This window comes from Clavelina lepadiformis, chromosome 6 (genome assembly GCF_947623445.1).
Source record: "Clavelina lepadiformis chromosome 6, kaClaLepa1.1, whole genome shotgun sequence".
Lineage (NCBI taxonomy): Eukaryota > Metazoa > Chordata > Ascidiacea > Aplousobranchia > Clavelinidae > Clavelina > Clavelina lepadiformis.
Genome location: NC_135245.1, coordinates 4524278 through 4537388, shown reverse-complemented (window position 1 = coordinate 4537388; position 13111 = coordinate 4524278). Strand labels below are relative to the sequence as shown.

Genomic DNA, 13111 nt, shown 5'->3' with positions numbered 1-13111 from the left:
ACTTTACTGATAACAAGATAAAAGTTAATTGAACAGTGTTGGCTTCCGGCCTACTGCGGTCGATAATTATTTAATCTAGCACCCGAGTGCATGACTTCAAAAACACGTTTTGGGGTAATCATTAACCTCATACGCCATACAAGGATGACACGGCATAATGACAGGTCGTTCCTAAAATTTCACTTTATTTAATGAGTCCCCGACAGTGTTGTTCGCAGTGGATGTTGCATAACATATGTTTTAAAAGTTGGAGTTAGTCATTAGTTTTAAGCTTCATAAAGCGATTCTCCAGAAATACTTATTTTTTCCGATTGTTTTTTAATTTACCTTCTGGTGTTTACAGTTACTTCATAAATGGTAAAAATATTTTATGAGTTTATAAATACTGATGTTAAAGTGTTAGTAGTTCGTGTTATAGTGCAACAGAAAGATTTTCCCTTGTTAGCAGAAGCATTGTGAATTCAATTTTGATGAAAAAAAAATATCCAGTATTTAAATTTTATATTTTGCGGTCAGAATTTGGTTTTAGATCTGTCGTTAAAAAAATTTTTTCAACTGAAACAAGCATGGGTTTTGATGACTTGTCTTTGACTGAACGTCCGAAGAAAAATGGTTTTTACATAAGCAAGACGGCCGCTATCGCCAGCGTACTCGTGGTGGTGGTGTTATTGGTAGCTGAAGGTAAATGATATTAGAACGGAAGATCGGATTTTGTGATGCTGCATGCATAAATTGACATTTCGAAAAAGTGAAATTGTAAAAAATTAAAATTTCTACCTTCCGGCATATTATTAAATATACACGACATGTCTTTTTTAGCTTTATTCTTATAACTTTGAAAAACTATGTTTGCTTATTTAAAAAACTATATCTATATGTTTCACACTTATTTAAATTTTTTTTCAGTTATTTATTATTTTTTTTGTTTTGAAACCAAAATTAAGTCGTTAAGTGTTTTTTATTTCAATTTTTTTTTCGTTTAGGCCTTCTTGTTGGTTTGGTTGGACGACCTACTTGCGATAACGTGGTGGATGATATTGCTCCAAAAACGACCATTCCTTCCAAAACCACCAGCAAGATGCCACCAACAGATGCATCCACAACCAAATTTACGACGATGCCCACGTCTTTACCTGATGCAGGAGGTCCAGACGCGCCCACGGTAGCAACATATAAGTATAATTATGTTCTGCTGTAATTAAGCAAATCATGATTTTCATAAAATCTCCTCTGAAAACTCTAACTAAAAACAAATCTTCTATGCACTCTGCCTTAAGAAGGTGCATGTTGCTCATACGTTTTATTTCGAATAACGAACGGCTGCTAACTGTACTAATGTTTTCCATATTTTAAATGAAATTATAACGTCCTATATTCCGAAAGTTTGAAAGGACGTCATAATGCATTCCTACACCTCTGTAATCACACGCTGCAATTTTATAGCGTCACAAATTCAACTTTGGTGATACGTGAAATATTTTACAATGATTCTATAGCTTGGGTTACATTTGAGAATAATATTACAGTAAATAAAAATCAAGATGTTCCCACAAGCAATTATGTAATTGCAATTCTTATTTTTTAAGGTACTATTTTTACGTTGGAATTAAGCTATACGCTAAGGTATAGATATATTAAGTTATATAGCTCACATGACAAAAATATATAACCAAATATATTTGCTTGATAGAGGCTAGTACTAGATTTATTAATGATTACCGGGTAAATTATTTTTTGTAAAACCTTGAAGTGACAGCTTTACAACCGCAAGTACGCAACGCAACATATACGTCTTGTTCGGACATTACCGGATACAAAACGGAACATGGCTTTCATAATGCTTTGTTTGTTAGGCACCGAATTTACGATGTAATCATGCCTTTTAGCGAATCATTAATCTTACCAAACTATATATAGCAAATATTAGTATAGGTGATATTGACGGAAATTTTTATGAGCATTAGTCATGTTTTTGTATGTTACTGGGGTACAAAGGTTATTATAACATTCTAGAACCCATAGTCATACAACCATTTTTGGGATATGTCATTGCAACCACCATATAGTACATGAAAAAAATCCAATTTTTGAACTATGACCTCATGTGATGAACAGGATGAAGAAATAACAAATTCTCGTTTGCCTCTCTCGTTAACTCCGATCCACTACAAAGTGGACCTCCGCCCAGTCCTTGAGAAAGATGTGGTCACGGGCATGTACATATTCTACGGCTCTTCTAGTGTCCAATACAACTGCACGAATTCCACCGGTAAAGTTTTGCTACATTCAAGGTGAGTAAAGAAAGGTGTGTTGGGCATGGAAATGAAATGATCGCTTGTTGAGCCCAATAATTCACGAGATTAAAAGATTGGAAATATTGTTTTGATTTACGACTGACGCTTTATTTGCATGGTCCTGAAAATACTCAGTAAGCAAAATCGCTTTTCGTCAAGTGTCCAATGCAATTGTATTAGGCGTCCACAACACCAGGCAAACCTATACCTTTCATTACGGCTAATTTGTTTAACAGAAATCTTAATTACACGGAAAATTCATTCGTGCTCTATGATGAGACGGAAGGAAAAGAACTCACCATCGACAGTATAGAATTTTTCCGTCCAAACGAGTATCTCATAATAAGAACAGCGACACCATGCGTTGAGGGCAACACTTACAACCTGACAGCGAACGAATTTCAAGGTGAACTGGCAGACGACCTTAATGGAATCTACAGAAGTGAATACGACAACATTGAAGGCGATCACAGGTACCGCCTGGAAAATTTTTCAGCATACATACACCTATGCACACTTTGAAGGCTTATATAGACTTACGATAAAACGAAAATGCTTTCATGCAAATGTACGTATCAGCGTAACCCATCATAATTCTTTTTAACTTTAATACCGTATTTAAATTTTTTAACCTATTTTATACTGTTAGCTTAACCTACCATAACCCTATTTCGAAAATAGTTAGGTCTATATTCGAAAACAGACGATTTTCCAGCCAGCTGTAAAATGTGTGTTTTGTATATAGAGTAATCGCAATCTCTCAGATGGAAACAACCGGTGCACGCCAGACCTTCCCATGCTTTGATGAACCAAGTTTCAAAGCCACTTTCGACATCATTCTTCGATTCAGAACAGATTTAAATTACTATGCCATATCTAATATGCCTGCAATGTATTATGAGGTATAAAAGTTTTCTTTCACTTTTGCTTTTTTGACAGTTAATTCATTAGGCTATACTTTACGGGTTGGTAATGAAACTGTCAAATCGTTCAGTTACAAGTCTAAATGATTTAGGCGACTGATATTGACGGAACAGAATGGAACTCCACCCACTTTGAGACGACACCAATTATGTCCACTTACCTGCTTGCCGTTTCCGTTTGTGATTTCGAATATGAAGAAGCATTCACTGCTGACGGTAACATCCAGGTACACGTGCGAGTTTGTTTAAAAAAGTTTTTGTCCAGTTTCGCTAACTTCTTGCGCTTCCAGTGACTTGAAAGTGGTTGTTAAGTTCCACTGAACGAAACTGAAAGTTGGCAAGTATCATAAAAGCCTTGCAATTGAGCGTCGTATCGATTAAGAAAAAGAATTTAATCCATGTACACCCTCCTCAAGAATCAGATTCGAACTTTATCAAACCGATTTATTTACACCATTTACTGTTGTGTATAAACAACACAGTATAGGCTACTACTACGCCAATCATTGCTATTTTGGTTTCCACATACATGTATCTTACATTTGTCGTTTAAGAGGTTTTGGGATAATTTTTATTTGCTGCAGACTCGAATTTACGCAAGGGATATTCCTGTCAGAAATGGTGAAGTGACATACGCTTCGAGTGTGTCACCGACCATACTGGATGTCTTGGCCACCCATTTTAACGTTTCTTATCCACTGCCTAAATCCGGTAAAAGCTTAAAAAACGCAGCTTTGCTACAAGTGTAAATATGTATTGGAGCTTAAACTATTGCTGATAATGCTAAAACCTGTAACTTTTTAAACAGTTACAATTTGTAAAACGGTATCACCTTTGTATAAGAACCTTATTTCATTACTTGTTGATGCATTTTAAGATCAAATGGCCGTTCCCGATTTCGGAGCTGGTGCAATGGAGAACTGGGGCTTGGTGCTTTACAGGGAGATTTATCTTCTGTATGATGAGGTTATTTCTTCGGTTTACAACAAATATTCCGTGACGCAAGTTATTGGGCACGAATTGGCACATCAAGTAATATATCTTGTTTATGTTGTTTCTATCTTTTAAAAAACACCTCCGATCACACACCGCCATTAAATCTAGATATATGCCTACCGTACGACATAAAAGGTCATCATGTATGACTCTTAACTGTTAACTCTACCTTGATTATTTTCACGACAGTGGTTTGGCAACTTGGTAACATGTGAATGGTGGAGTGAGATTTGGCTGAACGAGGGATTTGCAACCTTCGTGCAGTATATTTCCGTCGATGGTGTCAATTCAAACTGGAAAACAGTAAGACATGATACTTAATGAATAATCTAGATAAAGGTTTCTCTTCTGGTGACATTACGACCAAGCCTTTGCTCCTCAGAACTTACGAAGATTTATTTGCTTTTTTTATCTTTTTTTATATTTTCTGTTTATTTTGTCTGTCTTTAAACTTTTCTCAATTAAGTAGTTACAATAGTTTAATTTTTTTTAAGTAAATCTAAGGAATTACAATTACATAAGATCTGCGTTTGATCATGTTTGCTGATGTAAACCTGTCTTAAAAGGATGAACTTTTCGTAAAAGATGACCTGCAGGTCGCCTTATATGCCGATGATTCTTCCGGATCTCATGCGCTTGTTCATCCACAAGGATACTTTTCGGATATATCTTATTCAAAGGTGAATTGTATACTGTTGGTTTACATCGCCCAGGAATTGTTACTTGCAAATACACTGTATATGTTGCGTGTATTAATGCTCGTTTAAGTAAACTTACCATGTCTTTAACCCGACTGCTTGTATCATAGTGAATACAGTCTGCTACTAACTGCAACGCGCATTATATATAAATACATTATATATAGATTAATCAAATGTATAAACTATTAATTATTTTAATTTTATTTCAGGGAGGGAGCTTCTTGCGCATGGTGGAAGATTTTATGGGAACCACAACGTTTACCAATGCTTTGATTGTAGGTTTTTAAGTCTTCCTGCTGTGAATATAAGTGATAATAAGCATAAGCATAATGTATTTCACTTTAATTACATTGACATTTTTTTATAGAATTACCTCAAAGGAATGGCATATAGCACGGCCACACACGACGACCTTTTCCAGTACTGGATAGATGTAAGTTTTTAATATAAATAAATTTCATCCGTAAAGTTGTTAATTTATCAAAGCTTGTTACAAAATATCACGCACTGTCTAATGTGTAGACGTTTTTGTACTTTAAAGGAGGCAGATGCCGACGGCTTGCTAACTGATGTCCCTCTTCAGCAAGTCTTTGAATCTTGGACACTTCAAATGGGCTTCCCTCTTCTTACGGTAGCTCGCACTGGTACCAACGCAATTACTGTCACTCAGGAATATTTCTTGATAAATCCAGACGACAGCCCAAATTACGAGCTTGCATATCCAGACTACAAGTAATTTCTAGGTTTCCTACACAATTTAAAAAAGACGTTATACTTTTTTGTTTAATTCGTGACGTTTTTATCTGTTTTGTTTCAGCTACACTTGGTATGTTCCATTCACTTACAAAGGGGGGTCTGTTATTAGTGGAAGTACGCACGATACCGCTTGGATGATGCTAGAAAAAGAAAGTAATGTGAAGTTAACGTTACGTTTAGTAACATTAAACTAAAGTAACGTTCAACGTTAAAGTTAAAGTAACATTAAGTTAGTGAAGTTTTAAACTGCATATATAACTGTATAAACTTAGTACTGAGCTGGTTTAAAAAAAAACCGTAGAATTGTGAGAGTGTATAGAGAACAAATTTTTTCTGTCTCGGAAAACTTGCTGTCCTTTCGTCAGCTTAAAAAAACAAGACATATACTAATAAATGGAATAAGCACTGCATGTCTAAAATTTAAATGATAACTAAAGTTGGTTTGGCTGTTTTTTGGACATTGCCTTCTAACTCCTTCAGTTTTAATTTGCAGTTCAAATAACTACTAGTGAAGAATACATCATTGGGAACATTGACGCAAAAGGAATTTACAGAATTCGATACCACGCAGACATGCTGGGAAAAATAGAGGAAAAACTCAATTCAACTACTTTTACGGTATTGCATATTTTAACGCTTTGGGAGCTATTTTGTTTACTGTTCAACCTTCCACAAAAGATATTTTCATCTTGTTACAGGATATTTCAACGCAAAACAGAGCTCAGCTGATTGATGATATTTTTGCCATTTCAAGGTTTGTATTGTACAAAAAAAATAATTAACTGCTTTCATCGGTTTTCTGAATTATTTGAAAACGCTTTACCAACACAGTAAACGATCTTTCTATAATGGCGGAGGTTTAGATGAAATAAACTAAATATTGCAAGATAAAATCATTGCAAGTATAAAATTTAAATCAATTTACCTCCTACTTCGCTATTTATTTCTTATAAATCCTCAATCCGGTTATAGTCTAAGCTTGGATATGAAAAACAAATCTTTTTCTTTTAGGTCAGGCCGAGAGTCTGTGGAAGTGGCGCTCGAGTTTACTAAATACCTCGTTCAAGAAATCGATTACATCCCTTGGACAACCTTCCTGGACGCCATAACATACTTTGAACGAATTCTTGGACGTTCCGTTATCTACGGCGATTTTGCCGTAAGTTTTCCTCCAAAGCTTCCAATTACTGCTCTTTTCAAACCTTTTTTCCTTTTTATTGAGATATCTTTGCCTCGATATCTGATCCTCAAATGTAAATTTTGTGCCGCACATGTATTGCAAGTTGACATATGTCGGTGACCGGTCTCACCTTTAACCAGCATATGCCATATACAGAGTATGATACACCGACAGATATGCAACATAGTAATAGGATTACAGATGGGCACTGCCCATTGGGCAGTGCCTTTGCTTTTGTGGTAAAGGTAATGAAGTAACGTCTCACTAAAATGTAGAATATAAATTGAACAAGCTGATTTGCAAATCAGCAATACTTAAGGTAGACGAAATAACAAATTTGGATTAGCCTAAAGGGTAACTTTGGCATAACAACTTTTTGTCTTGCTCACGTTTATAGGACTACGTTCTTAGTATTCTTGTGCCATCTATTTACAATCAATACGGTTGGGATGACATTGACACATCTGATGATTTGCTGGTTGAACGGTAGGTCTATGTTTTCTGAAATTGGTAGCATATTGTATTTCTTTTAAAACGCACCAAAACATTATACGTGCGCTATGTAGTATCATTTTGCTCTTTAGCGCCAACATGTCTTTTCGTCTAAAACTGTGACTCTTAGTGTGTTCAAAATTGAAAAAGTATCTCACAGCTTACATTAAAACACTTTTTCCGTTTTCGTAGAGCTTGACCATTACCGCAGAATTTTTGTGTAGCAAATAATTGCTCGTGGTGTGTAACCTAATACTGTACTAATATGGATTGGGTATCAGGAATAAGCCAAATCTATCATTATTAAAAATTAAGCAAGATTTAAGAGATTGAATTTCATTATAACTAAAAAAACCTGATAAATTTTTGTAATCGCAGAATGACGAGAGGCTTGGCTATTGGAGCGGCGTGTGAGTACGGTTACCAGGAGTGTATTGATAACGCCACAGATTTTTACCGCCAATGGATGGAAAATTCCTCGTTTATGTGAGAACCCTTATATAGCTTTAGACATGTTACAGAATTGGTTGCATTTCTCTTATAGATATAGACCTTACGTTGGATTTGTTATATTTGTAGGTTAAAACAACTGTTCTTTACCTCTTAAGACTTTGAACACATTTTTTTCAGTATATTATCAACCTATATTTTCAGCATAAGCAGTACTTACCGCACTGACGTTTTATGCGCTGCGATTCGTGCCGGCGGCGAAGCGGAATGGAACTACGCATGGGAGCAATATTTGGCCGTAGACAGCGCACAGTACAAGACTGACCTCAGGTTTGTACAACTATTTTAAATTTGTAACCATGCCGTTCATGTATTAGTTAGCCTACTGGACAAAACACCCAAAAATCAGCACTTTCTTTTATTTGCACTGACCGACTTGTTTGTTGTTACAGATACGCAATGTCGTGCAGTAAAGATCCTTGGATTTTGAACCGGTATCTTGAGTTTGTCCTGGATCCTGACAAAGTAAGACAACAAGATGCTTCGCGAACCCTCTCTTACATCGGAGGTCAAGAATACGGAAAATACGTGGCATGGGCTTTCGCTTTCAACAATTGGGATAAAATGCTCTCGACGTAAGTTAAATTCGATTTTTCTGCTTGCTGTTGTGCTATGAAGGTTTTATAAGTTGTACCTTAATAGCCCATAGGCTCTATGCTCCCGTATATGCTCCCTCTATGCTCTATGTATATGACAACAGATTAAGCACAAAGAATACATCTTTCAGACACAACTTTATTCATTCAATTTCTCCTGCTTTCAGCCAGTCACTTTAATTGTCCTTGATGTTCTACAGTTCTACACTATATGCACTTTTTGGACCCTTTTTCTCTAATTTTGTTGCTTAAAGCTTGCGGTTATTCCTTTATCGTCAAGCTGCAAAATTTGCACTCAGCATGTCGTGATTATATTTAGGAGTAATCTAATAACAAGAAGCCAGCAAATATACCTCCTACTGTTTTAGCAAACAGTGCCACAATAACAAACGAGTGCACGTGACCGCGTTTAATTCCACATTTGGTTTTATGGCTTTGCTATAGAGTGACTGATGTCGTTGCATTCAAGTTGATATTATTATATCAAAAATAACTTAGTAGCCTAAATTTACACGCGACGGCCCCTCACTGAAGATTAGTCGGGTATCTGTTAAATCACGTTCCTTTGCGTATGATTTGGAGGAATTGTAACAAATGCTCAATAAAATCTCCCTTTTTTTGTCCAGAGTTGGTAGTAGCGCCACAAGCAGTTTGCTCTCAGCAGCAACAAGGCGATTTTCAACTGAGTTCGACTTGAGTCTTGTAAGTATATTAAGACCATATACGTTAATTTCCAACAAAAAACTGTTGACAAATTCGTGTCTTCTTCTTCTAAGTTTTCTTGGACTCTTCATCTTTATGGTTGTGATTTACTTGCTTTTTTTTCAGGTTGAATCTTTGAGGGAAATTGCAGGTGTTGGTTGGACCGGCACGTTCAATTCCTACACCAACACCATACGAACGAATATGGCCTGGCGCGAGGAAAATGAACCCAAAATAGCACATTGGTTGGGGGTCTCTGTGACCGCAGAAGGTTATAAAGACACCAGAAAGATGTCGAAGATATCAGAAATTGAACTACTACATCCCAAAGCCTTAAATAAGAAATACTGACCAATGAAGTCGTTGTCATTTTATAGAAAATATGGCTGTACACGGATAACATTTGTCTAAAATAAAATGTAATGTAAATGAAATATGTAAAATAAAAATTACTCATGAACGAAAATGATGATCTTAAGTTTGTTTTAAATCTTGCACCATTTTTGCGTAAAAATTCATTTGTACACGTATTGCTTTTTATGCGGTCCCTCTGTGCAATGAGTAATCTACGTTTTTAGTCTGTGTAGCCTCTGTTATACGTGGTGTAATCCTGATGACGCGTTTTGCTTTTCTTAATCATCCTCATGCTGTAACGCAATCAGTTCAGTTTGTTTACTTATGAGGATGAAAGAGGCATTTTGACTCATGTGTATTAGACTAATTAAACTTAAATAAATATTCACAAACCGGGTTCTTGCACATAATTGCACAATAGATCACATTGCGTTATTGTTACACGCTGTTACACCGATAATATAAAAAATTAAGTAAAACCACGTTCTGTAGGTCTACGAAATTGAACTTTTCTTAGTCCACGAATAGCATTCGCGATTTTGATTACTATAGATAACGGCAGAGCACAGCGTTCATTAGCTGAAATAATATCGCAATAGTTTTCATCTTTCGTAACACTCATCGTTTGTACTTAATTATACAATATACATGGAGGCGCACAGACGTTGTTCGAAGACGTCTATCCACGTCAAGTTATATGCCCATGTATCGGTACAGCCTACTCGCTTTTTGCCAATAAAAAACTTTACGTATCTTACTAGCACATGGAAATGCACCACACACTACAGCCGTGCTACAAATAGCTATCTGGAAGACAGTTCTCCAAGTTATATTGAAAAAGATGAATGACCTCTCCAATCTTCGGATAGCAGTATATTTGAGAGTAAATTGCAAAGAAATTTTTCAGCGTAAAACAAATGTGTTTAAAGAAGAGAAACTAAATGACACAATCACACAAAAGTGGAAAAAATAGGTTTACATTAGGATGAAGTTTGAAAGGTGATTCCGGGGTGAAAAACGCGTTCCCTGTGGAAACGAAGGTCGCATCGACCACGTGTTCAGTTAAATTTCTCAGTGAAATTACAAATCACTTTTCGATCCTGCATTCTTTGGCATCTGATTTTAAAGCGATGCCGCTCCCTTTTCTCTCTACGTAGGCTACAAATCTGAAATTATCAGGATAGATAAGCCTATTAGATTTCTTTATCATGATGTGTTCCATTTTAAGACTTACAGAAGAAACAATCGGTTTCTTCATTAAATTAACCTGCTAAAATAACCTAATTGTATGGTTCGTGCATACTGTTAGAATACTCTAACAGAGTGGTTCTCAGTTGGCTGCAGATTGCAACGAATATCGCTTACAAGAGAAGGCATTTATATAAAATTATGTAGCCTTCACGTTTCATCAGAAGGTAATTAAGAGAGTAGCATCTTAAAAAACTGCCGTTTTCACAAGTTTTGCAAGAGTTCGTTTTCACCAAGTCTGACTGACGCTCGTTCTGTTGATTCGGTCAGCTATCTCTTTGCTCGGTGATACAAGCGCAAGCTGTCATAATGTGAAGATGAGGAGTTGAAATAAGCGCACCTCTCGACAGCTAGATATGCCTGTGTTTCTGGTCACAACTCGGTTGTGGACCAGAACAGTTCAACAATATAACGTAATGTTTTTACGCTTTACATACACGTATGCAGCTCACCAGAATCACAATGTTTAGCTTTTATCGAAAGCAGAAACATGACGAGTCGTTAAGCACAGGCTCAACTTAAAGTAAAAAAGTCGTCTTTTATATGGTCCTCGCCTGCCATTTGATACTTCACTAGTTGCGGGTAGAAAGATATTTTTTGACTCCACGGATGACCCTTTAAGAGTAACAAGGAGCCTTGCATAAAATCTCACTTGAGGTATTTTTACATGTTTGTAGTCCTTGTTTTGCTGTAATAATAGAACGGCCCTACAATACCTTCAAATTGTATTACCGAATCACAACTTTAAAAACAGTACTTAGCCTAATCCTGGGTAATGCCATAAAAATTGAGACGATGTGAAAATGTAAACACGCGGGTACTTTGCATCATTAAATCTTGAAACCAAACATAACGCTTTGAGTCCCAACAGAAATTTTGTACAAAAGTAAAAGTCTTAGTGCCGGTTTTACCAATTAAAAAATTTGTTGTAGAAATTATAGATAACTATAAAAGATCATTATAATTAAGCAAAATTAGTTTACTCTAAGAAATGTTCGCCAATCACTTTCTAACTCCGACACTCGCTGGCTTTAACATGAGAAGGTGTTGTACAATTCCAGATATATGAATTATTGTTTAGCTATTATGCAAAGCACCTCAACGCAAAGCAAAAAAACGTTTGGCTGAGAATATTTTGCTAGGAAGAAAGTTGCAATGGCACATATTACAAACCAGTAAACTAGGCTAGATATAATAAATTTGAAAACATTGTTTGCTACCGTATAATTTTAAGGAGAGTGATTAGGCTATTTCCAGACTGCAGAGTATGGCCGTTTTCAGCAAGATCTTGGGTGCACCAAACAACCAAAAATGGCAAGTGCTGTGCGCAAAAATATACAGAACCAATGGAAGTTGTACACAGTTTGATCTCAATCTTTAAATCACCGAATCTTGAAAATTGAGTTCTCAGAAGTTCTGTCAAAGTCAATAACTGGACATTAACGTACTTTAAGTACAGCACTGAAGCTCATAAAAAGCAGTATTAAGTGCGCCTATGCCAAACTCTGTAGTCCGGCACTATTTCACCGAAAATGGATCACACAGCCCGTTGTTAAAGACAGGTGGTTAGGTTATAGGAGAATAGCCTATATTGGTATAGGTACGCGAGAAGCTGATTTCAGCTATTTAGGGCTTAATTAAAGTTTGATTTAGATTAAAAGGTTGGTACATTTACAAATTTAGGTTACTATGTTATCACATTTAAGTTAGGTTAACAAGGAACTGTGAAAAACTACTTCCAACGCACTATTTTTTCCAGTGAAATAGTGGCAGCCAATTTTAAAATGAATCTGTTGCAACTAACTTGCTTGGCTGAAAAGTACAGCAGTTTTTGACCAGAAATTGTGCATGGAAGAGGCACATTTTGGTGTCATAGTGTGTACTGAAGCTTTAATCTTTTCGTTTATTTATTATAAATTGGCGTTCAATCAACCACCTTTTCTTTGTTTACTATAATTTGACGTGAACGTAAAAAGTTCGGCATGTACATTGATGAATCTTGTGTGTGCAGGCTCAACACTTTTGACTTTGGCTGATCCGTAGTGGAATTTGTGGCACCTGAGCGCATGAGATTCTATAACGAAAACAATAATTCTTAAGTTGGAAAGAGTGGTAATAACGTTAAAACAGAAATACAATGTACAAATATGCTAATGAGTCTGCAATGTCCAAATGTTTTGACACCCTGTCAATAACACACCCACAACATTGCAGACTCATTTTTCATCATTATTATAATTTTTTTTTATTTCCACATCACGTTATCACTTTTTTCTATTTTTAAATTGTTTGTTATCTGGTTGTTCTGTAATAATAAACATAAGATCCAGAGTTGATCTACAAATAACTGTTAAAATAA

General features: G+C 35.9%; 1 protein-coding gene across 1 annotated transcript; it reads left to right on the top strand.

Moving 5' to 3' along the window:
* The first annotated feature begins 538 nt into the window (after positions 1–538).
* LOC143463290 (aminopeptidase N-like) lies at positions 539–9901 on the top strand. Its single transcript, XM_076961733.1, has 23 exons — positions 539–681; positions 984–1162; positions 2116–2291; positions 2531–2767; positions 3040–3196; positions 3310–3444; positions 3802–3928; positions 4095–4249; positions 4403–4516; positions 4780–4893; positions 5124–5189; positions 5282–5347; positions 5456–5646; positions 5732–5823; positions 6164–6288; positions 6369–6424; positions 6682–6829; positions 7248–7336; positions 7721–7828; positions 7997–8122; positions 8245–8427; positions 9075–9150; positions 9277–9901. Exons 1-23 carry the CDS (start codon positions 567–569, stop codon positions 9499–9501), a joined length of 3060 nt encoding a protein of 1019 aa, XP_076817848.1. The 5' UTR covers positions 539–566; the 3' UTR covers positions 9502–9901.
* Positions 9902–13111: the final 3210 nt, after the last annotated feature.

What these genes read in the sequence shown, in the direction of transcription:
- LOC143463290 (XM_076961733.1), top strand. Translation starts at nt 567, where the DNA reads ATGGGTTTTGATGACTTGTCTTTGACTGAACGTCCGAAGAAAAATGGT. An exon ending in AAAGTTTTGCTACATTCAAG is followed by an intron (nt 2,292 to 2,530) that starts GTGAGTAAAGAA and finishes TTTGTTTAACAG; the next exon opens with AAATCTTAATTACACGGAAA. An exon ending in GATATTTTTGCCATTTCAAG is followed by an intron (nt 6,425 to 6,681) that starts GTTTGTATTGTA and finishes TTTTTCTTTTAG; the next exon opens with GTCAGGCCGAGAGTCTGTGG.